This window comes from Ursus arctos, unplaced genomic scaffold (assembly GCF_023065955.2).
Source record: "Ursus arctos isolate Adak ecotype North America unplaced genomic scaffold, UrsArc2.0 scaffold_22, whole genome shotgun sequence".
Taxonomy (NCBI): Eukaryota; Metazoa; Chordata; class Mammalia; order Carnivora; family Ursidae; genus Ursus; species Ursus arctos.
In genome coordinates, this window is record NW_026622897.1 from 34,319,279 (window position 1) to 34,345,721 (window position 26,443).

Consider the following 26,443-nt stretch of genomic DNA (forward strand, 5'->3'; position numbering starts at 1 on the left):
TTAATTCTGGCCTCTCTTCCGTTTTTGTGCCAGTACCATACTGTTTTTATTACTATGGCTTTGGTAGTATACAATTGACCCTTGAACAACATGAGTTTGAACTGTGTAGGACCACTTACACATGATTTTTTTTTTTTTTTACAGTATTGTAAATGTATTTTCCTATGATCTTAACATTTTTTCTTTCTAGCTTACTGTAAGAATACACTGTATAATATATATACAAAATATGTGTTTTGTTTTTTAAGATTTTATTTATTTGAGAGCACAAGCAGGGGAAGCAGCAGGCAGAAGTCAGGAAGAAGCAGGCTTTCCGATGAGCAGGAAGCCCAGTGCAGGGCTCAATCCCAGGACCCTGGGATCATGACCTGAGCTGAAGGCAGATGCTTAACCAACTGAGCTACCCAGGCACCCCCAAAATATGTGTTTTTTGACTGTTATTGGTAAGGCTTCTGGTAAACAGTAGGCTTTTAGTACCTAAGGATTGGGGACATCAAAAGTTATACTAGGATTTTAAACTGCAGGAAGGGTCTGCACCCCTAACTGCCATGTTGTTCAAGGATACCTCTGGTGGTGGTCTTTTTTTCTTGGGATTGCTTTGGATATTTGGGGTCATTTGTGTTTCGACAACAATTTTTGGATTGTTCTGTTTCCGTGAAAAATGCCTTTGATATTTTGATGAGTATTATGTAATTTTTTAAATTTTTTTATTTTTTGTATTGTATCGATGAGTATTATGTAATTTTTTGGCACATAATTGTTTCTTATGAGCCTGTGTATTAATGTATCAGTTGTCTCCTCTTTCATTTCTGAGTTTTCTTTTTCTTAATGTAGCTAAAAGTCTGTCAATTTTATCTTTTCAAAGAACCAGCTCTTAGTTGATTCTTTCTCTTGTTTCCCTGGTCTCTCATTTACTTCTGTTCTTTATTATTTTCTTCTTTCTGCTAACTTTAGGCTTAATCTGTTTTTTTCTACTTTCTTGAGATATAAAGTTAGGTTATTTGAGATCTAATTAATATCTGTGTTTATTACTGTAAACTTTCCTTCTTTCCCTTTTGATTTCTTCTTTGACCTATTGTTTAGAAATGTGTTGTTTAGGTTCCATATATTTATAGATTTTCTCATTTCCCCTTTGTCGATTTATTTTTTTTTTTGTATATATATATATTTTTAAATTTATTTGACACAGAGAGCGAGAGAGGGAACACAAGCAAGGGGAGTGTGAGAGGGAGACGCAGGCTTCCTGCTGAGCAGGCAGCCCGATATGGGGCTTGATCCCAGGACCCTGAGATCATGACCTGAGTCTAAGGCAGACGCTTAAAGGCTGAGCCATCCAGGCGCCCCTCCCCCTTGTTAATTTCTAGTTTCATATCACAGTGGCCAGAAAAGATAGTATGATTTCAATCTAAATTTGCAAAGATTTGTTTGGGGTCCTACCATATGATCTGTTCTGGAGAATGTTCATGTGCACAAGAACAATGTGTATTCTGCTGTTTGATGAATTATTCTGTGTGTGTCTAGTAAGTTTATTTGCTCTAAAGTGTGGTTCATTTCCAGTATTTACCTTGTTGATTTTCTTAACCCAGAGCCTTAGATCACTAGGCCACTGTTAAGCACATCATCCTTATTGATTTTCTGTCTGGATGATCTTCCCATTAGTGATAGTGGAATATTGAAGTCCCCTACTCTTATGTTGTCTATTTCTCCCTTAATGTATTTTGGTGCTCAGGTGTTAGCATATATATTTACAATTGTTATGTTTTTGTGATGTATGGACTTCTTTGTCATTATATAATGACCTTTGCCAGTTTTATGACTTTTGGCTTGAAGTCTATTTTGTGTAAGTAGGTGATGCCTGCCTTGTTTTGATTTCTGCTTGCTCTGAAGGTCATTTTCCATCCTTTCACCTTGAGCCTATGGATGTCTTTAGAGCTGAAATGAGTATTCTGTAGAGAGCATATAGACGGGCCTTTTTTTTTTTTACCCATCCAGCCACTCTGTGCCTTTTGGTAAACTCAATCCATTTTGCATGTAGGGTGATTATTGATATGTGAGGAATTACTAATGGCCATTTTACCTTTTGCCTTCTAATTTATCTCTCCATTGTTTCTTTTTCCTTCTGTTTCTGTCTACCTTTGTAAGCTGGTGTTTGTCCTTGGTGATTTGCTCAGTCTTCTTTTTTTGTTTTGGGGCTTTGCTCTATTTTTGCTTTATGGTTACCAGAAGGCTTACTAAATAAAATATCTCATAGAGGAAAAACAAGTCATTTTATGCTGATAAAAGTTTATCTTCATTTACTTAGCTTCATCTATTTATACTTTAGATGTCACAAATGATCTCTTGTTATACTGTGAATTGTTACCAAATTTTAATAGCTGTCATTTTTAATGCTCCTTAACCTTTATGCTGCAATTATTTTATATTCTAAAATAATTATAGTTTTATGTCTGTTGATCACCTTAATAAGAATGTTGTGTACTTAGATCTTTTCAGCTGGAAGATCTCCCGACATTTCTTCTAAGGCAGTGTTAGTCGTGGTGAACTCTCACGTTTTATTGGTTTGGGAAATCCTTTATTTCTCTTTCATATCTGAAGGATAATTTTGCCACGTAGAGTATTTTTGCCTGGCAGTTTTTATCTTTCAGTTGTTTGAATAGCTCATTGATTCCATTCTCTCCTGGCCTGTAGAATTTGTAGAAATCTGATAGCCTAATGGGGGAGGGAGGGTTCCCTTGTAGGTTTTTTCCCCGCCTTTATAATTGACTTTTGACAGTTTCATTACAGTGTGTCTTGGAGAAGCTCTGTTAGCTTTTGTATTCTTGTATATCCAGTTCCTTCCCCAGGTTTAGGAAATTCTCAACCTTTATTTCTTTCTATAAACTCTCTGCCTCCTTCTCTTCTCTTTCTGGTATACCAATTAATCTTATGTTAGCTTTTCTAATAGAATCTGATAATTGTTATAGGTTGTGTCCACTTTTTAAATATCTTAGTTCTCTCTCCTCTTCCTCCTGAATCATTTCTAAACCCTTATCTTCCAGCTTGCTTATTTTCTCTTCCATCTGATCTGCTCCATTTCCAGTGCTTTCTAGAAGAAAATACATTCATTTCAATGAGTTTGTCAGCTTCAGATTTTCATTTTGGTTCTTTTTTAGAATTTCAGTCTCTTTGGTAAAGTACTTAATGTTCATTAATTTTATTCCTAAGTTCGTTGAATTGCCTTTTTTAATTTTCTTGTAGCTTATTGAATTTTGTCCTGTTATTTTGAATTCTTTTATCAGATTGCAGTATTCCGTGTCTTTGGGTGCAGTTGCTGGAGAATTGTCATTGCTTTTTTGTGATACTGTATTACCATGATTTTTCATAGTGTTCAATGAAGTGCACCTGTGCCGCCACATTTAAAGTAGCAAACACCTTCCTTATTTACGTAAGGCTTTGTTTAGATTTTAATAATTCATCAGGTTGGCAGTTAGAAGCCTTTCTTTTGTTTTCCAGAAGGTGGTGCTATAGCATAAGCTTTTGGGGTTTCTTTTTACTGGAAATGACTCCCTGCTAAAGTTTGACATGTGCTTAAAAAAGGTGGCATTTTATGTTCAAAATCATTAGCCATCAGGGAAATTCAAATCAAAACCACACGAAGATACCACCTTATGCCAGTTGGAATGGCAAAAATTGAGAAGGCAAGAAACAACAGTTGCTGGAGAGGATGTGGAGAAAGGGGATCCCTCCTACATTGTTGGTGGGAATGCAAGTTGGTACAGCCACTCTGGAAAACAGTGTGGAGGTCCCTTAAAAAGTTAAAAATTGAGCTACCCTATGATCCAGCCATTGCACTACTGGGTATTTACCCCAAAGATACAGACGTAGTGAAGAGAAGGGCCATATGCACCCCAATGTTCATAGCAGCATTGTCCACAATAGCTAAATCGTGGAAGGAGCCGAGATGCCCTTCAACAGATGACTGGATTAAGAAGATGTGGTCCATATATACAATGGAATATTACTCAGCTATCAGAAAGAATGAATGATTTCTCAACATTTGCTGCAACATGGACGGCACTGGAGGAGATAATGCTAAGTGAAATAAATCAAGCAGAGAAAGACAATTATACGGTTTCTCTCATCTATGGAACATAAGAACTAGGAAGATCGGTAGAAGAAAGGGATAAAGGGGGGTAATCGGAAGGGGGAATGAAGCATGAGAGACTATAGACTCTGGGAAACAAACTGAGGGCTTCAGAGGGGAGGGTGGTGGGGGAATGGGATAGGCTGGTGATGGGTAGTAAGGAGGGCACGTATTGCATGGTGCACTGGGTGTTATACGCAACTATAATGAATCATCGAACTTTACATCAAAAACCAGGGATGTACTGTATGGTGACTAACATAATAAAACTTTAAAAAAAAATGTGGCATTTAAAAAAAAAAACACTGGGGGCACCTGTGTGGCTGTGTTGGGCATCTCCTGGTTTAGGCTCAGGTGATGATCTCAGGATCTTGAGATCCAGCCCCACCTCAGCTCTGTGGGGGGCGCACAGTGCAGAGTCCCCTTGAGACTCTCTCCCTGGCCCTCTGCCCCTCCCCCCCCATGTGCACCCATCTGCTCTCTCAAATATCTTTGGTTTGCTTTTGTTTTTTAAAGACTGGAAGCAGAGTGGGGGGAGGTGTATGCTTAGCACTTGGAGCTTTAGGTGTGCCCATGGCAATCCTAGAGGGGGGGGATTCCCAAAGGCCCATGAATGGACCTCTTGCTGGAATTCTGTTTGCCTTTTTTCATTTCTCTCTACCGAGTCATGGAGGTCTCTCCTTAAAAATCTAGGTGTTCCTGAAATGCAGTCGAACCCTCCAGCTGCAGCCCATGCAGCTGAGCAGACTTTCAGCTTCCCCCTTTTTCTGCCACCTCCACGAGAGAGAGGTGGCGGCAGTCACTGCTGCCGTAACTCCCTTGGCTCCGCAGCTTCCTTTGACTCCAGGCGCACGGATGGCTGTCCCGGTGTGATGTGTGGAGGTTATGGATGTCCAATTAGTTACAAGTCGAGGGCGAGGAAACAGGAATGTGTCCTGCCATCAAGATCCTGACCTTACCACCAGGGGGTTATCGTAAATGCACTCCACTTTGTAGACTCCTGTGAAGGTGAAAAGGAAACCCCTAGAGAGTCTTAAAAAGGTAAGTGAAAGATTTGCATTTAGATTGCCCTGGCTTTTGAATAGAATTTAAAGTGGATGTGAGGGTATTGAGACTAGAAGTTTGAAATTCTTGATCTCTTCAGTCATGTAGTGTCAGACTAAGATGATCAAGGGTTAAATGAGGAAAATGGTAGAATGGACAGGAAAGAATGGATTTGTAAAATATTTGGAATAGAAAAATTAGCTTCAGTCGATAGGCTGGCCACTTACATACCGTTACTAATTTTTTCTTTTTTTTTTTTTTTAAGATTTTATTTCTTTATTTGACAGAGCGAGAGAGGGAACACAAGCAGGGGGAGTAGGAGAGGGAGAAGTCAGCTGCCCGCTGAGCAGGGAGCCCAATGGAGGGCTTGATCTCGGGACCCCAGGATCATGACCTGAGCTGAAGGCAGATGCATAACGACTGAGCCACTCAGGTGCCCATGTTACTAATTTTCTTAAAACGAGTATCATACAAAGACCAAATCATCTTGGTATTAATTTTGCTAATATTGGAAGTACTAAGAGAAATTATAGTTCCTCACCACCAGACCCAAGAACAGGGCTAAGTCCAGACTATGGTGAATTAACAGGTGAGCGAACACTGCATTTTTGAGTACTGTTTGATTCGGGTATAGAAGCAAAATGGGTTGAAATTGAACATTTCAATTTGGAGCACGTGCTAAGCTACCCCTTCCTTCAAAAACTTTCCAAATAACATTTCTGCAAAAGACACTTAAGGCAAACAACTTAGGATAAGGTCAACGTTTTAAAAGTCAGTTGAAATTTCCTTTTAATTAAAGACCCAAGGGACAAGAAGCTCCTTTGTTACAGTACATAACATATGGCTCTTAAGATATCAAGGAGTCAACTGTTGATACCAGCGCTGACCTGTTACTGGCAGGTGAACAGTGAGGCAGTATTTCCTTTACTGGCATTGAGATTGTAATACATTTGTACATGCAGTAAGTTCTTTGGTAGACTTAATCTTTCAGTGGAATTACAGAATTTGCAAAGTAAAGTAGTAAAATATTTCACGTAGAATTTGAGCATCGCTATTTATACAAACTTCAGGAAAAAAGTCAATCCTAGTAAACTTTTTAAAATATTGCCTCAAAACTTACCAATTCTGTGTTCAGACAGACACACACACAAAAACGTAAATGCAATAAAGTAAGGTAGTAATGAATTTGTAAAATATGTTTCATTATGTTTCTAGTAACTGGGCAAATGGAAACTAATCTGAAGGGTGTAGAATTCTTTGAAATCCTGGACGGCTACCACTTCCTCCTCTCAATCCCGCCCCCCACCCCCAAGCACATCTCAAAGGCATCCGTTTGGAACAGCTATCTACTACATCTTAAATACATATGCCGGTAATGACAGCAATAATTTTCAACTACTACTATGCCATAATATCCTCAAGACCTTGCCATATCATACATGGAGAGTGTGGGTGCAGAAAGGTGATCAAAGTAAATGACTTTACTACAGAGGAGAAAAACCCACGACGGGGAAGGGAGTATCGAGTGATGCTGAGCTTTCATGCCATCGAGGCTCAGTGTATAAAATGCCGCGGACTGCAGTGTCGGTGCGCTGAGATAACGGGGATGCTCCTAACCTTTGTGCAGCGACAGGAATGTTTCTGAAGTAGTCTGTATTTTGATTTTAAAATCAGAAACTTGTTCCCACTGTGGATCTGGTATTGAAGCATCTTAATATTCTTTGGGTGACTTAGAAGATTAGTGTCATAATTGTGTCATTACACATGGGGTTATTTCACATACACCACCTGCACTGCCACAGTTCTAAACCCAACCTGGAGAGATTTAAAATAAATAAAGCAACTGCATTTCTCCCATGGGTGGGTTCTAACTTCCGAAGACTGTATACTCCTAAAGCTGCCATTGTAATCCAGAGTTCATGGCAATGACGGCCCCCCCTCAAACAGTCCCTTCACACAACAGTTTGGACAGGAGTGACACACTGTGCAGGGGAACTGGCTCTCTCAGAGGATGAGGTGGATCTGTTGGAAATTTCTCTCTGTAGTTCCTCTACTTTCTTCTGAAGCTCTGCCCGTTTAGCAAGAAGTTCTTTATATCTGTTGTGAATGGGTTCCTATAAGAGCAAAACACCATAATGTCATTCAAAGAGGCAATCCTAAACAAACCCAAAGTGAAATTGTTCTGGAATATAGTTCTTTCCCTAAGTGCTGCAATGTGCATTTTCTCAGCTATGGGGACCAGGCTGACCTTTCCAGCACATCAGTGAGAATTAACCGGACTCTACTGACAACACTGCTCTTTCAATGGCTTTCCCAGTGCCCCCAAGTATTTCCACAAGTATACCCTGCAGCTGGTAATTAAACAAATACAACAAACAACCAAGGAACCAGACAATCTAAAAGCCAAAACTCAAAAGATTTCCTATCACTTAGTTGCAGGTTTTTAGTCTTTTAAACAGTTCTAAGTAGTATATATTCCATAACATATTTCAAAATGGACCAGAACCGGTCAGGGTTTTAATTTTCTTTAAGCTATTTCCTCAAACCTATTAAAATGACCTACAGAAGTTATCCAATGCACCACACTCATTTTCCCGAGGGGGGAAGAAAAGACAAGTGATTCACCCAAGACCATACAAGCAAAATCAGGGCAAGAACCAAGTATATTGATTACCCCAATGTAGTGCTTTTTCTACTATACAATTGTAACTATTAACAGGGAAAAAGGAAAGTTTTAAATATACCTAATTTTTCTAGCTGCTTTAAAGGTGATGAACCTAACTATACAACCGCATGGATGAAAACTCCCATTGTACACTGGAGAGCATATATACCTGTGGTTTCATCCGTGGGTTCCACCTGACGTAATAACCCACCCAGAGCTCTAGGTGGCGCATGCTGGCTACCGGATAAAGGACATGATTGGCGTAGCTCCCATAGAGAGGATTAGTGAAGTCTTCCAGCTGGCTATTTATGTAAGACCACAGTGACACAGTCCTTTTAGGGAGATTCTGTAAGAAGGAAACATAGGTATTTTTGATTAAAATCTCCTTGGAGAGGATATGGACACTTCAGTAATAGCCCCACTTTCATTAAAATCAGAGAGTACTGCAAAACATCACAATTCATTAAAAAGTTAAATGAGTTCCCATACTAGCAATTCCACCCAGGTATATATACCAAGAGAACAGAAACATATGCATACAAAAACCTGTACACAGATGTTCAAATCAGCATTACTCATAAGAGCAAAAGGAGGAAACAACCCAAAAGTCCATCAACTGATAAAATGGATAAAATGTAGTATATTTGTATGATGGAATAATATTTCACCATGAAAAGGAATAAGGTATTGATGCATACTACAACTGAACTTGGAAACATGCTAAGTGAAAGAAGCCAGACACAAGAGCCTCATCTTGAATGATTCCATTTATAGGATGTATCCAGGAGGGGCAAATCTGGAGAGTAGTGATGGCCAAGGGACCAGGAGAGGAGACTAGGGGAAAACTGCAAACAGGGACACAGTTACTTCTCAATGTTAATAGTGGTGATAGTTGTACAACTCTAGATAAACTGAAAACTACTAAAGTATACACTTTTCATTTTATGGACTGCAAACTATAGCTCAGCAAAAAAGATTCTTTTCTTAAAATCAGGATATACTTAAATCCTATTCAAGACTCTCAAAAGATGGAAAAAAAAAGTATCTTTGGAACTTGGCTATTTTTAGTTATCTAACATTCTGTAGGTTCTTAAGCACTTCCTCTGCATAGGAATACTGACTGTGGGCTGGCCACGGAAGATACGGTGTATTCAAAATTTCCTGGGGTGGCTCAGTCGGTTAAGCGTCTGCCTTTGGCTCAGGTCATGATCTTGGGATCTGGGATGGAGCCCCACATAGTCAGGCTCCCTGCTCAGCAGGAAGCCCGCTTCTCCCTCTCCCTCTGCTGCTCCCCACCCCTCGTGTGTGCTCTTTCTCAAATAAATAAAAATCTTTAAAAAATTTTTTAATATCTGCCTTCAAGGAACTTACCATCTGCTACATGGCAGTTACTGTAGTGTTTTGTAGTTTATTTTATTTACACAATAGTAAGTACTATTTTCCCCAATTTCCCAAAGCAGAAATGAACTTGCCCAAGGTTACACAAGAAGGGGTAGATACAAGAGTTCAACCCAGGCAGCCTGGCTGCAGAGCAAGCTCCCTGCCATGATGCTTTATAGAACAGCATGAGTAAACTAGTTTGTAACCACATGTTTAGAATGAAAATTGATGAAGAGGGAGGCACCAAATCACAAGGATTTGGAATTTCATACATAGGACAGATATATTTTGAGGTCAGAAGTAAAAATTGAAACATCATCCTTACACAGGTTCTTCTAAATAATACCAACCACTTACCAGTGATGATCTGGTGACGCAGGGAAACGGTAACTTTCTACACAGCATCTCTTCAATGTCTAGATGTTTCACAGTATTATTTTACAATTTCAAAAAAAACCCTAAAATGGCTATGTATGCACAATGTATTTGGGGATCTATTCATTCATATGTATATTTTTTGCTAATTAGATTTTTCTGCACTTGCTTTGAAGGATTTCCATCCTGCAAGGACTGGTGCTCCTATGATTACACAGACTTCAGTTCTCTTTAGCAGACACTACTTTTCACCCATAAACGCACCTGACCTTCCACTAGCTGGTACCTTCAGCCTTCCAACAGAGGTACTGGAGAACAAATCAGGCTCAGATATATGGAAAGAAGTCATCGTTTTACAGTACATGAGAATAAAACATGACCAAAGAAATCATCCAAGAGGACTGTTAGGTTGAAATCTATCAAAGATAGATGTTCTTCGTAGAGAACATCACACGTACTGGGAGGAGAGGAGGGGAGGGTCACGGCTCATATTTTACCTCTTTTCCTCTCTGATGTTCACTGTTACAGAGGAATGTTCCAAATAAACAGCTATATAGATGGTCCAAAATGGTTATGAGAAAATATTCATTGAATTCAAATGCTGTAGGAAACTGCAAATTGAATATCACAAACACAAAATCATTAGGACATTTTTTTAAGCATATTCATCCCCATATATGGGTAGATTCTTTATAATACTTCTTAAAATGAGGTTAAATAATATTCAAAACTATGTATTTCTAAGCCATTATGGCATTATCTGCTTCGTTTTCTGTTGAAAAATCACTCTACCACTTTTCTGAGATTTCTCCCCAAACCTTTTCTTGAACAGCAAGAGTTTGAATGGTGCGATCTTGGTGTTTCTGTATCTCCTGTATCTGTTAATTCTAAACTTGGAGAGGGATGAATTTTGACTTCGGCAATTCTAGCAACTCGCAGCCTTTCTTTGCCAAAAACGACCAAAGACAACATAGTAAGATTTTCTTTAAAATTTCAGCAACATAGTTTTGGTTTCAGGAATTACACAAAAAATATCACCGTCTCTAGAAAATGTCAGCAACGCACAAAAAGATCCAAGGCAAATGTGCAGATCACTTAAGAGCCAACCTAGTCAAACCTGAGTATCCTGTAATCCAGTACTTCGGCAGCCTCTTTCTAACAGAAAATTCACTTTCTCTTTAACCTAGGACAAAAGCTGGACTAGATATCTTAATATTACATAAACAACCATTTTTGGGGATTTATCAAGGATGGATGACAGATCCCAGGAAGGGAAAGAGTTAGTATAACCCATCCTCATCCATCTAATACTTCAAAACTTTCAAAGAGTCTCCATGAAAATTGTACCAATTCTAGGACTGTGAAAAAGAAATTCTGTGAATATTTGGACTGCAGATTTGGGGAATAAATATTGGTTCCAAGTTTTTCTTAGAATGATCCCTATGCAGTAGTGCAAGAAAACAGCCTGAACTGCATGCAAAAGGGACAGGGGTGAAACCACCTTTGCCTCGACATTTCCTAAATGTATAAGCAGGGTATTATGGTAAATTTCTTGAACACTGAAGGCTAACCCGCCCTGTCGTGAATGATAATTTTTATGGCTGTGAAGATGAACCAGGTGATTGGAGCAAATGCCAACAAAAGGCCAATTACCTGTAAGAAACTTGGTCAAATCCCACTCATTCACTTACAAAATAAATCCCATCCCCTGGACTGTTACACACTCTACAGCCTTATTAGCCAGCTATGAACGCGCACTCACTCATTAAAGAGCCATCCAACGGAGCTAAGCCTGTGGTCAGTTTTTCATCTTCTTGGCAAAAACACGTGCTCAGTCATGAGAAGAGCGCTTCAGCCACGGACAGGTCCTCCGCACAAAACGGTGGCAGAGCAGGAACTGCTGTGAGCAGAGGAGGAGTATTTTCTCCTCCTCAGGGTTTACAATCTGAAGGGCCCTTCACCAACTGCTTCCTGACCCAGGAGTGAGGGGCTGAGGGTGGGGGGACAGGTACAATCTAGCTAATTACCACATAGTCAGTGTCATTTTGACAGATGTGCTTACTTAAGTCTCTGCACAAAAGTTCAATTATTTATAAAACTGGTGATTGCCAATAAACAGGTCTAACATGTTCTATGCTCCAGAATATCACACAGAAAAAGAGAACTAGATGTCTAAAAGACTCATCACTATAGGACATATTTTCAGTTCTCCTGGAGAAATGTAAGATCAAACTGATTTTCTATGCAGTAACTTAAGCTCAAAATTAGAGTGAAGCTGCTTTTAGATCAACAGTGTGTAATAAGTGAACACAATTACCGAGGAAGATACTTATCGCGTACTCTTCTATGCAAACTATTGGCAAATGTGATTTTATTTCTAACAAACATCCCAGAACAAATACAGTCACACATGTTGCCCCTTCAAGGTAATTCCTCTGGGAGAGCAGTACACTCAGCCATCAATGGTGCCATGGTTTCAAACAGCTTTTCGAGCCTTTTTATAGGACATATTTAATTTTTGCCAAGATTCAAACGTTATTTAAAAATCAAATACGGTAATGGTCAATAGTGGCTCTTCTTGTTTTGGGTCAAACACCCAAAAAAGGGCTGGCAAGGGTTTGTAGAGCTGCTATACCAACTCAAGAGCAATTCCAAAGGAAAAATTCAAACCTAGTCCAAGAAGTAGTAAACACCATTAAACTATGCCGTTAGTGCCCCCCAACACCCCGAGGGCCTGTTCTAGAACAAAACTTGAGCTGCCATACACACCTGCAGCATGTACGTTAGAATACCAGCCTCATCGCACCGCAGTCGTATCCACTACAACACTTCATGTAACCCAGCAGCTTTCAAATAATCCATCCAAATCGATATACTTACAGGGGAAATGCTTATATAATCGGTGTGTTTCACCTGAAGATCACCATTTGTTTCTTTTAATGAAATAACAGCACTTTCTTGAAGCTAAAGTGCAATCCTAAAGCAAAGCAGAGTCAGCAACTGCCCTAGTTTATATTCATGTCGTGGTCTCACTAAAAACAAACCAGACTTCCAGTTGTCTGAGGTCTAATAAACCCTCGGTAAATAATTAGCTGACATAGCAGAGTGAGCCGTTGCCAAGGTCTGAGATGAATTTTCTTGAGTTAAATATTTTTAAGACACCAACCCCTTGCCTCACTAGTGAACTGATCCTGTAATAAACCAGGTGTTTTCCAATCTCCTCTGATATCTTTCCAAAGGACTAAATCCATTACCATTAATATTTCAAATCAATTTGTTAGAAAGTTAATAGAAGGTCTAAAAAACAATCTCTCCATACCTAAGAACAAAAAGAACTGAATTTATTACATACTTACCTACCCATAATTCCCACATAAACACATTTTTCCATTAAAATTACCTAAAATAGGATTTCATTTTGCTTGAGTTACCTAGCCTATTGCTTCATTTCTTTACCTCCACCTTTCTTAGCAATGTGTAGATGAGCTTCCGGGTAAATATATTGCCATTATTTAACTACTTGTTCAAAAGGAAGGAGGAAACCTCTTGGGTTATTATTAATGCCACTGGTTGAAATGCTAATGGATCAAACCGTCAAGTGTTTAATACGATCTCCAAATAATATCCTTTAACTTAGTTCATAATGTAACAACAAGTAATAGTTCTATTACTGAGAAATCTTCCAAGAATTTCCATTTTACATGAAATGTAGGATAATCACTGACCAAACCTCCCAACTCCAGATGGCTTAAAAGAAAGACTAAGAATGACTATCCCAGGTAAGTTACCTGTCTTGTCATTTGCCAGACACAGTCAATAAACTGAAGAAACACAGGCGATCTGTCCGCATCTGCATGGTTCTTATCTCCATGGCCGAGCCTCTGAAGCAGAAAGGGTGAGATACTACATGAGCTTTGTGGGGTTTTTCATTTTCATGGAAATAATTTTATTTTGCAATAAAAGTAATATCTTCCAATATTTTTTAAAGTTCAAAAGTCTTTAAAAGAGCACAGCAAGGGGGCACCTGGGTGGCTCAGTCAGGTTAGGTGTCTGCCTTTGGCTCAGGCCATGATCCGGGGGTCCTGGGATCGAGCCCCGCATTGAGCTCCCTGCTCAGCCGGGAGCCTGCTTTGCCCTCTGCCCCTCTCTCTCCCCCGCTGGTGCTCTCTCTCTCTCTTATTTTACTAAATAAAATCTTTAAAAAATGAATTAAAAAAAAATAAAAGCACAGCAAGGAAAATAGAAATCACTCTCAGTCTTACCAGAAGTCTCTATTACCATTTTGATGTACAAATGGCCACATGATTTTCTGACATAAGATGCTGGTAATAGGAAATTACAACTTTAATAAGTGGAACCCAGATCTTAAAAGGTTGATAACGGAAGACAGGAGCAGTCAGACCTCAGAACCCACATTTTTTGTCCCAGAGATTTAACATTCCCTAAATATTAACAGCTACTTGTCCAACAGCCTCAGGGAACACCCGTCTCCTTGAACCACTTGGCCAGTGTGTGCAGGCACCTGTCCTATCTCAGCTCATCTGTCTTTATCAAGAAGAATCACATCAGCACAAACTCTTGAAAACCTTTAAAGAATGCTTGACATCTGCCTTCCAAGCATGTACTCACGTCCTTTCTCAGTTTTTTCTCTTCCAAGGACCTTTGCCCCAGATGACTGAAACAGACCCTCCACACTCCAAATCAGTGATTCTAAAAGTCTGGTCCATAGATTTCCAGGGACCGGGGGGGGGGGGGGGGGGGTGTCTGTGACATCAAAACTATTTTCATAATAATACTAAGACATTATTTGCCTTTTTCAGTGCACTGACATTTACACTGATGGTGCAAAAGTGACAAAGGATAAAACTCTGGGTTCCTTAGGAGAAATCAAGCAAGGCACTCGAATCAAGTTGCACGAGTCGTGTCATATTCTGCCTTGCCACACACTTGCAGTTAAATGAAGGGGGGGGCAGTTTCCTTGATGAAGCAGTAAAAATTAATCCTGTTATATATCTCCCCTTAACAACAGCCTGTGTAACAAAATGGGAAATACACATAATGTTCTTCTGCTGCAAACGTAAGTTGATGGTACAAAACACCACTTTTTCACGGAACATCATTTTGACTTTGACTTGAAAGAACAATTGATATATGAACTATGATTATTAAGACCTGAAAGTCTTGCAGGCATTTTTTTTAATGTACAAAGAGAATGTGTCATTTCAAGGAAAACAATGATAAAACTCAAGCTTTGAGTGCACATTAGATTTTTGGAAAACTACCTGCCACAATAAGCTTGATAACAGACTTTTCTGATCAAATCTTTGGTGATACTAACAAATGAGGTATTACGATGGTATATGATGAAAAGCATTAACATTGGAAGAGGTATGTAAGTCAGTAAGCCAGTATCTTCCAAATAACCAATACCTGATCTTGTAGAATCATGCATGGGTAAAAGTTCTATTCAAAGTGCAAGACAGACCAATGGAATTTAATGGAACGATGAAAAACTCATTGATCTAGTTTTGGATCCACATTATAAGTAACCTCGAAGAAATCAGCATTTGTTAAATTTTGGCACAGTATGAAAGAATATCCACAATTCCCTGAAAAAGCTATTAAGACACTCTGATTTTCAACCTGCATATCTGTGTGTGGTCAGATTTTCCTCATTTACTTCAAGCAACAGCACACATTGCAATAAACTGAATGCAGAAGTAGTTGTGAAATTCGGCTATCTTCTAATAAGCCAGACATGAAAGGAATTTGCAAAAAATGTAAAACAATTCCACCCTTCACATTAAACTTTTTTTGTTGCTGTTCTGGAAAATAGAGTCAGTTTTCTATAAAATGTTATTTAGGTTTATATATAGTAGTACTACGGCCTGAAGTTTGTGTCCCCTAATGGCAGGAGTCATCGTCTGGGAGCTGCTAGTCATGAGAGCAGAACACCAATAAAGGGGATTTGTGCTCTTATCAAAAGACCCCACAGAGCTCCCTAGTTCTCTTCACCATGTGAGGACACACCAAGAGGCTAACAATCTACAACCCACAATCTAGGGCCTTCCACAGAACCTGACTGTACTGACACCCTGACCTTGGATTTCCAGCCTTCAGAACTGTGAGAAAAAAAAATTCTGCTGAAATTTTACAAGCCACCCAGTGTGTGGTATTATGTTACAGCAACTCAAACAGACTAAGACAGATTTATTATTTAATTAATATTTAAACATTTGTTAAAATCTAATTTCTAATATGGTAATATTGGTAGATATAAACCATACAAACAAAGTTCTTTGGGGTCATCAATAATTGTTAAGAATGGAAAGAGACCCTGACACCAAAACGTTGGAGACCCACTACCTTACATTCACCAGGTGGACGTACCCTCTTGACCAACTGTCCTTTAACTGTCAAATTCTGCTCTCAGATAGATTAAGGGGAAACAATGGAGTAGGGAACCAGAGTTAGCAATCTAGGAATCCACAGCAACTTCCAACGGTCTTAAATGTTTACTATTTTGGTCCCATTTATATGAACACGGGCAGCTCTGGATGACTAACACTTCATTTTTTGAAGTAAGAGAGTTTGTTGTAATGCTTATTTCATGGTAAGTATATTTTAGAGAGAATAGAAAAATGTGGAGTATCTGAAAAGATACTCCAGATGCCCAATTTTATTTAACAGTTCAAGTTCAAAAGAGCAGACTACCTTTAAATGTCTGTTTCTTTCAAGTTAACAGCTGACTCTCGAACAATACGGGTTGCACTGCATGAGTTCACTTCCATGTGGATTTTTTACAGAACTGTAAGTGAATTTTCTTCCTTCTGATTTTCTTAGTAACATGTCCTTTTGTCAGCTGACTTTATTATAAGAATACAGTATATTGTACATACAACATACAAAATATCTTATCGGTAAGGCTTTCGTCAACCATAGGCTATAAGGAGTTAAGTTCTGGGGAGGAGTCAACAGTTACATGTGGATTCTTGACTGCACCCCCAGCCCCCACACTGTACATTGTGCAAGGGTCATCTGTATTTATAAACACTGCTGATACTCCCTGGTAACTACAGAATAGTAGAGGTTAACATTCGAGACGGCATCTGGGTAAACATCTTTCAGAAACTCTTTCAGCTAATCTAGGAAAATGCTGCCAGGAACCGTGCGTGCCCTCAGTGGCTTCAACGCCTCTGACAGTCTAACTCTCCCCCTTCATGATTCTCTAACCCCACCCTTCCCTCAACTCTACTCTTGCCACGCTCAATCCTATCTAGATTTTTGCTCACCCTGTTCCTCCTTTGGGGGAAAATATTCCTACTCCTCACGCTCTAAATTCTATGATTACAACTAACACAGAGGAGCAATACATAAAAACCAAGGCCTACATGGTTACTGTTCTCAAGTTTTCTGATTGCAAATTTAGCGTTCAGCAGAAACACAGCTAAAAACCACGTGAATGTTTAATTAAAAGGTGCATGAATCCAAAGTATGATGTATCAAAAAAGCAAAACTGAAAGCTTATTATCCTTTGAAAAGGACATAGTAACTCCATTCCTCTATTTTAGGAACTGTGATTAGTTTTGGATACCACACTTGACAAAAGACATGACCAAAGTCCAGAGGACAACTGGGGTAAAGAGGGGATTGAGAGGGGAAAACACTGAAGAAAATGAATGTTTAGCCAGAAGAACTGAAGTTTATGCAGGACATGGGTAGACAGCTACTGCGGCTGCTGGTTTCTGGAGGTGTAAATGCAGAAATTAAACAATCATTTCATGGAGACACGGTAGAAGATATTCAACAATGACACCTGGACGCTGAGGTCCTGCCAACTCAGATTTGAGACAAACGACAATATCAACATAAATTTTGAGGCAAACAGAGGGCACGAAAATTTGTCATTTCCACAAAACTAACTGTAATACTCTCCATACGTATGCTCATTACAGTGTTAAGTACTTTAAGAAGGATCTTCGAAAAGCTGTTTTATTCCCCACTCTGAGTTAAATTTTCCTTTTTTTCTCTGATATTTCTTTTGGTCCCAGCCTGAGGTCCCAGCCTGATTTTTCTTAAGACCCTGTTCCTGCGTGAGCACTGCTACTCTGAAGTATTCTTAAATTAAGAATAATAATTAAGCCATTCTTGGCTTCTTTTACATGAGATCAAAGTGCCCTGTAATTCCACCACCATTCCTGCTAATCTGCATTTGAAGGTAGAGACCCCCTGTGCACACGAGGGAACAGTATCTGATGTCTCCCCTGGCAGGGATCACAGAGGAGACCGAGCCAGACACGGGACCCGACAGCCCTGGCCAGACTGCAGCTATGAGAGACTATCCTAACGCTCTCCACAACTAACGAGAAAGTTCTCTCTAGAAGTTCACCCCTTTCGTATAAAGGGTTTTCGATGAGTATCTAATGAATAAAAGGCACTGTTTTCACACGCCTTATGTAGGATGCATGTGATACATCAAGTCAAGGTTCTTTACTCACAAGCTGAAATCGATGTCCAAAGCTTAGCCATTCTTTTTCCACAAGGACCTCAAAGCCTCGGATGCTCCGATAGTAGCCATCCAACATGAGCATGGCAAGGGAAGTGAGCTGAGCTGTGCGGTCCCAGCCATCGCTGCAGTGCACCACCACAGACGTCTTCCCGGACTCTACCTTGTCAGCGATCCGAAGAGCCCCCGCAAGAATCAGCTGCAAAACAGATTTTTAAATGACATTCTTAAAAAATTAAGTGCTTCCTTCTTCAAAATTAACTAATACAGTTTATTACGGATGACTGTCTGAATAACATGTGGAGAAAAACTATCAGTCCCTTCCTAATAATAAGAATTCTTGTAAGTGGCAGAAGGTCTATAATATTTTACCTTTATAACTAGAAAAATCTCATACACACAAGCTCCTATTAATCTGTACAATGAAAGAGCCAAATGAAGGGTACCTATGGGTTCTGCACAAACCAACAGTATGAGTGAGAGAAAAGGATTAAGTTTTAAAGAGATCTGCTTCTAAGAATCTTCAAATATTCCAACATCATCTATTTAAATAAAAAATATGCCAAATGAAGTCATACACATTACTTAAACAACACATTAAACAATCCCTACTTAATCAAATTAGAATAAATACGAAAGCAATAAAATTGGATCTCTCTTACTCTATAGCTTCTATAGCATTTATTTTACTGTTTTTATATGTGTCACATAGCTTACAGCAAGCACAGTATAAAACTTGAAGCTACTTTTCTGTATCAGTATGAATAAAAATTACTATGTCAACTGGTATTTAAAATAATTTCAGTTATTTTTTTAAATACACAGATACTGCAAAATAATCATCTTTAGGAAGTTGATCTCGAGTTAAAACTAGACAGAATTAGATATAACCAAATAAGAAACACAAAAGTATAATATTCTTTAAAATGAGTAATATAGTCCCATTCTTCTCTGCAATGGCTAGACCATACATACTTAGAGAACAGTATGGGTCCACCAACATGGATCAGAATGAAAAACAGATTTACTAGACTTGGAGAATCTCATGATAACCTCCTTTTGATTGTAACTACAGGCATATTCTGGAAATGGGGTACTCTGAAGCAATGTCAATCTTGACTATGCATCAGAGTCAACTGTGAGCATTTTTTTAAGTGTCTGGGCCCCATTCCCCACTACTTCTAACTTACTATTTTAAATATCTCCCACTTGTAATTCAGTGGATATCGAGACTTATGAATCACTGACCCAAAGGACTGGAACAGCTGGAAAGTTAAGACTGACCAGGGAGTTTTCCAAAGTGGTCACCGTCCCACCTTCCTACCTTCCTACCTTCCTGCCTTCCTGCCTTCCTGCCTTCCTTCGCTTACAAAGTAAACATTTTGGAGACCCTTACCATGTGGCAGGCTCTGCTCTAGGTGCCAGAGATAGAGCAGTGAACCAAACAGACAAAGGGATGGTATATTCTACTCAGGTGAGGCCACCCGGATGCAAATAAATAAGAAACTACATACTATGCCAGAGGGCAGTGAGGGACAGCATCCTGCTGGTGGAGCTGTGACTTTGTAAGGTGTGGTTGGGAAAGGCCTTTCTGAGAAGGTGATACTTCAGCAGAGATCTGAAGAAGGTGAGTAGGTAAGTTTTGCTGGTGTGGGGACTGCGGGTGGAGAAGGCGGACCAGGCATAGCCGAATCGCTTACACCTCTAAGGAGGCTTGTTTCTGTTAGAGCAAGCTTTTTGGAGAGTCTGTTATCTGCGCTGGTGGAATGCCCTGCAATTTATGTTCGCTTCAAATCAAGTTTTTCTGTTTTCTATTTACACTTCACATGCTGCAACAGATGGGCCGGGAACATGCTCTCTGCCTGAGGAATGTGTGCACTCTGCCACATGCAAGTTCCTAGGCGTCCAGAAGATAAATAATAAAAATAATCTTTAATCCTCAATTAGATCAATTTGGCCTTCTCTTCAGTTCTGTCTGAATTTTAGAGATTCTAATGTGAGCACGTCTGCTCCTTACCATGAAAAATCTCATTTCCCTGTATTTCACAGTATTAATGTGTATGTGGCTATAGAAGTCTACAGCTCGGTACGCTGTGTTACTGAAATTCAGACCACATCTGAAAAAACTTATGTAACTGTACAAAGTGCAATCACATCTGGAGCTCCAAACAGGACAGTGACAGGCTGGGCACACAAGCGTCCACAGGGCAGTCTCCCCATCATTTAGCCTTCGTATGCTTCGTTCACTGCTTCGCCTCCCTTCTCCGACCAGAACGCACCCACTTCACTAGTCGTGTAACAGGGATTTAGAGGGTGCCCATTATCTACCCACACAGTGCTGCTCTAGCTCCGGAGGGGTCCAAAAACATTAACAAATTATCCAGTCCAGGTCTCCATGAATTAGGAATATATACCAGCTGACACAAAGTAATTAGATGAAGTGCAAGGTCGTACCTGATGAGCTGGAAAGAGAAAGTAAAGTGAAAAGTGCAGAGAAAATGAAAGTGGGTGCAATCCGGGAAGACGTCATGGACGAGAAGAAACCCAAACTAGGGTCTGAAGGACAGGTAGAATTCAGACAGGGCGGGGAAGAGAAGATTAGGACAGAACCAAATGCACAGTATAGGAAAGTAATTCATTCAAGCAACACACCTTAGAAGAACTTACAATTTTCAAAGCAGTTACTAATTTTTCATTGTATAGAAAGAGACCTTCATCTGAATTTCAATTTGAAGAAAAGTGCCAAAATAGAGGGGCAGAGAAAGTCCTTGTCTAATATTCTGTAATAATATAAGGAAATAATAACATATACCTAACCTTAATATGTTCGAGCCAGTGAGTAGATTCCAAGTTAGACAACCAGTGAGTCTCCTCAATGTTAGGGTACACAATCTCCTTAAGTTTTCGTAATGATTCTCTCATAACGTGAATATTGTGGATATCCAGAAAAACTAGTTCTGCATTTTGATAGGCATCTTCACTCTCATAACCTCCACCCTTCGCCTGGGAAAAAAAGCACACACCACAGAAAATTATAAATGAACGTACACCCACTGTATGTAAACATATGTGGAAAAGTGCCATAAAATATCCAATAGTGTAAAACATGATACATATTTTTTTTTTTTAAGATTTTCTTTATTTGAGAGAAAGAGAGAGCAACAGAGAGCATGTGCTGGGTGGGGGGACGGTAGGGACAGAGGGAGAGGGAGAAGCAGACTCCCTGAGCAGGGAGCCCGATGCGGGGCTCAATCCCAGGGCCCTGGGATGATGACCTGAGCGGAAGGCAGACATTTAACCAAATGAGCCACCCAAGCACCCCGATGATACATATTACTGAAGAATAGGAAAACTCCATTGGAAAATGTCAATAGCTCATGACTTCTTAACACAGCCACTCTCTATTATACATTGTTCTTTATAAAACAGGAATATACACTCTTACCCTGACTTCCTTATGTGACTGTTATTAAAAAAAAATGTGATACCATATATGAAGGTCCTTAAACATTTTAAAGCACTAAATTTTTCCTATCTATATTTCCAGTTCTACCCAAACATAATTTACTAGAGAAGACTGAAATCACCGGCTCTGTGTGCAGGCACGATGTCTATCTGGTTTCGTCCTGGCGCATGCTTCTTTACCACCTTCCTTCCTCTTCACCTCATTTTAATCTTAATATTTGCAAAATACTTTGCAATCATAATGACTTGCTTCTATTTTAACCACATAATTATTTCCAAATAAAAAGATGGAACAATTATAAAAGCACACAATACCATAGTATTTTACTATTCCTATCCTCAAATACTTAAATGTACTGTACGGTGGCTAACTTAACATAATAACAACAACAACAAATTTTTAAAAAAATCTACATCCACAGAACACAATGAAAAATACTTGCTGTCCAAAATAAGCTGTGGCTGAAAAAAACCTTTTTTTTTTTGGGACTGATTTTTTTAAATAAAATATTCTCCTACTTCCTACCTATCATGTATAAGATCAAACTTCTTAGAGAAATAATGGGAAAAAATTTAGAAAAATACTAGGATAGCCACTGTAGCTGTATAAAATTAAGTGATGATATGATTGACACCATGGAAAACTACAAAACCCACCAACTCCAAACCAACAACAAATTACCAAAAAGCAGAAAGTCTGTTTCTGACACTGACAGTCTGGGAAATAGTTTGGATTCGAGATAGGCACAGGTACAAAGTTAACAGTGTTTCAGTAGGTACCTGTTAACAAAGATTATTTGTGGAGCATGGGAACTGAACAGGTCAGGGGTAAGAGACACTGTCAATTCAAATTGGTTGCAACAAATTCTAGAAAGATGGCAGTGGAAACTACATAAAACCAGTCACAAAAACAAACAGAAAGAAAATACTCTGAAATCAGACAGTCGGAGAACTTTGTGAGTGTACTAAAAACACTAAAATATATACTTGAAAAGAGTGCATTTTTTGGCTTGTGTATTATATTTCAAAAAAATTGACATTTAAAAGAAAATAGAGCAACTAGGTAGTAAAACCAAAAACACACAAATCATTTAAAACAGAAATGGGGACAAAGCATTCTGTGAAACGCCAAAACCACCCACAGCCACAAGATCTGAATGCTGTCAGTGAATGTGTGGGAAGAAGCAGAGGAAGTAATGGATACAAAAGGACTGCAGAACAGGAGAACCACGAGAGAGCTTTATACGTTTTAGTGTTTGTTCTGCTTCCTGCGTTGGCCTTCATCTTCTGGAACTACAGGAAAGCCCAACGGGTCAATCTGAGAAGTGCCGCTGAAACCAGGAAGGGTTCTGTCCGTTCTAACAACCCATGAGTCTAACAGATCTACAGTAGATCTAAAGGGGCCAAAGCAGTCTAACCTTTATGAACTCTCCTAACAGACCAGCCAGGGATTGCTTCTGCTAAGCACATCATCAAAATTGAGCAGGACAGAGTCAACGGAGATGGAGGAAGAGAAGGTCCAGAGAAATAAGACAAAGGAAGAGAAGTTTCAGATAAGGGAATGGGGGGGATGGCGTTGAGTGGGGGAAACAGGATAGAGCCAGGAAATGCCAGAAAGTAAGACTTCATATTTTTTAATGCTACATGCAAACAATAAAAGAGACAGCTTGGTGAAATTAGCTCTTCTAACTTCTGGGGACACCTAACTCCTGAGCCATGCCTTCTAACTGAACCAACCATCCTGAAGGTTCAGGAAAACTAATTTCAACTAAAAATGAGTAATAGAGGGGCGCCTGGGTGGCACAGCGGTTAAGCGTCTGCCTTCGGCTCAGGGCGTGATTCCAACGTTATGGGATCGAGCCCCACATCAGGCTCCTCCGCTATGAGCCTGCTTCTTCCTCTCCCACTCCCCCTGCTTGTGTTCCCTCTCTCGCTGGCTGTCTCTCTCTCTGTCAAATAAATAAATAAAATCTTTAAAAAAAAAATGAGTAATAGAAAAGGATCAAGGTCAAGTCCCATAGGTGCCATCCTAAAAAGAGAATGAGCAGCGCTCATAACATATCCACTGAAAATGCCCCTCAACACCGAAATCTTTTTTCAAGCAAGCTAGAGACACACACAAAAAATAATGCCAGGCATGAAAAACAAAATAAATTGGAATTAGAAAACAAAAATGAAGTGATAGAACTTGGGAACAAATTAGAAATAAAAGGAAAGAATCAGGAAGACTAAAGAAGAAGAAACACAAGAGTAATACAGCAGATATCAAGTTAAAAGAAACAGAGAAGGGAAATATTTAAAACCAAAATGAAATTAGAAAGACATAAGAAGAAGTCAAGAGAAAGTGACAAATGATGAAGAAAGGTGAAGAAGAGCCAACACAGCAGTCCTTTTTTTTAATCACAGAATTCTCATGCAATTTATTTTTTTAATAATAATATTTTTTATTATGTTAGTCACCATACAGTACATCCCTAGTTTTTGATGTAAAGTTCCATGATTCATTACCTGCGTATAACACCCAGTGCACCATGCAATATGTGCCCTCCTTACTACCCATCACCAGCCTATCCCACCCCCCCAAAGCCCTCAGTTTGTTCCCAACACAGCAGTCCTGAAGAAGAAAGTCAGAACAAGGAAACAGAATGCTAAGGACTATGATTAAAGAAAACTGCACAAAATTTTTTTAAATTGGAAATTACAAATTGAAACAGCACACATGCATACCTGAGAATACAGACCCAGCACACCCAGCATGAAGACATATTCGGGCAATAAGTGCACTTCAAAGGAAAAGAAAAAAGTCCTTTGAATATCCAAGTAAAAAGAGTGACTTAGAAGGTAAAGAAATTTAGTTTATCATTAGCCTTTGAAGCTTTATGCCAAAAGAAAATAAGCAACATATTTAAGAAACTCAGGAAAATCACATGTAAGCTAAGGGTTTTATGTCCAGCCAAACTGACTTTCAAACTTTAATAAAGGACACAAGCTCCTATTAGCACACAAACACTCAGAATATTGTTCCCATGAGCCCTTGCTGAAATATTTAGAGAACAACTTCAGACAATAGCAACAACAGCAATAATAATGTCTAGAAAGACATCCATATACGAATTGCTTGTGAGCACAAAATACGTAGCTACTTGTCGAAGTCAGAGGTAAAAGGGAGAGTGTGTGTTCAAAAGGGAGAATGCGTTAAAGCTGTATGTGCTGACAATGTTAATATAATACAATGTATTTTAAAAATGGAGGAGAATGGGGAGAGCAAATGAAAAACTTAACTTTCCAGTAAGTACTGGTGATGGCGGTATTATTATTGTTATTCTGAGACTGGTAGGATGAAGCACACAAGTAATTATGGAGCATACATATCACCCCCTGGGTCTTTGAGAACCGGGATTGCTGGTGTGGAAGAAAGGAGTACACAAGTAATTTAGAAGAAGCTATATAAAAACTGTTTAGCACCGAGTTTAAATTGAAAACACCAGTAGGAACTCCTGAGGTACTTTATCTTTAAAAATATGTAAATATTCCCTACTACTATTCACTGGAAAGACCTCGAAACAGTACAAATCCTGCAAAGATATCCTCAGCACCCCAGACAATGGTTTGCAACACCATTTGGTACTAATAGGAATGAGAATTTCTTGGAGAAATAGCTGTTTCAGGCATCTGGGTGGCTCAGTCGGCTAAGCGTTTGCCTTCAGTTCAGGTCATGATCCCAGGGTCCTGGGATAGAGTCCCACATTGGGCTCCTGGCTCAGTGGGGAGCCTGCTTCTCCCTCTCCCTCTGCCCCTCCCCCTGTTCATGCTCTCTCTCACTCTCTATCTCAAATAAATGAATTAAATAAATAAATAAATAAATAAATCTATCTATCTTAGGAAAAAAAAGAAGAAAAGAAATAGCTGTTTCAAGTCTGGAGCTAGGCAATGCACAAGACTTCCTGATGAGTCTGGGTATCTCCCTATACCAGATGGCGAAGATTATTATGGTTATGCCAAAAGAACTCAGGAGATAACTTGAAAAGCCTCCCTCTGACCAAAAATGAGAAATTTTACCTTCAAAAAAATATTATCTGTGATGGATTAGAAAATGTTGAATATGTTTAAATACACACATTCATAATGATACTTTAAAAAATTAGTCACCTTCATGGGATGACAGGAAGTAAGCTCATCACTGGAAAAATGGACCTAAATTGCTGGTTAACCAAAATATAGATAAAAGAAAATGTTTCTTTATAGAAAGAGTTCAACCAATAGCTGAAAGAGAAATCATGAAATTACAACACCATCATTTTGCAACCACAGTGAGTTAATGTGTCTAGGCACTGAGCATTAACAGCTGCTAACACCCCAAAAAAGAGAATCAGCCACAAATGATGTACCTCCTCTTATGTTCCCTATAGCCTTGCAAAGGTATCAAACCTGGATCTGAACAAACCTCTAAATTCATGTAAAAGAAATTCAAAGGACAGAAAAAAGCTGAACCATACCATAATGCAACAGCAAAACTCGGGACTATGGAAAACTCTACAGATAAAATGTCAAGAAAAGAAAGTGATGGACAATGGGAAGATTACAGATGAAGAGAGACTTAAAACACATATCAAACACAATATTAAAAAAAAAAAAACAAGGCTAAACTAGAGTCTAGGGATATACACTTCAGTAATGAAATATAAAGAAATGCAACAAGATGATTATTATAAAAGTTAGGATAGCAGTTACTTTTAGTAAGGTTCAGAGGTTGAACTTGATTGAAGCAGGGAGCCCAAGGAAGACTTAGTGCTGCCAAAGTTATAATTCTTGACATGGGTCATGACTGCAAAAGGATCTGTCATATTCATATTAAGTTATAAAAATGTTCTGAGAGTTCAGGTTA

General features: G+C 39.1%; 1 protein-coding gene across 2 annotated transcripts in view; it reads right to left on the bottom strand.

Annotated features, from left to right (window-relative positions):
* Positions 1–5,930: 5,930 nt before the first annotated feature.
* The window catches only part of MTMR2 (myotubularin related protein 2), a 119,086-nt gene continuing 98,573 nt past the window's right edge, over positions 5,931–26,443 (bottom strand). For both annotated transcript variants that reach the window (XM_026505303.4, XM_026505304.4), the window contains 6 exons: positions 20,911–21,096; positions 18,086–18,292; positions 13,376–13,468; positions 10,085–10,198; positions 8,002–8,178; positions 5,931–7,281 (listed from right to left, as the gene is read on the bottom strand). In XM_026505303.4, coding sequence (XP_026361088.1) covers positions 7,120–7,281; positions 8,002–8,178; positions 10,085–10,198; positions 13,376–13,468; positions 18,086–18,292; positions 20,911–21,096 — 939 coding nt within the window. In that variant the 3' untranslated portion in view covers positions 5,931–7,119. The remainder of the gene's footprint in view (positions 7,282–8,001; positions 8,179–10,084; positions 10,199–13,375; positions 13,469–18,085; positions 18,293–20,910; positions 21,097–26,443) is intronic.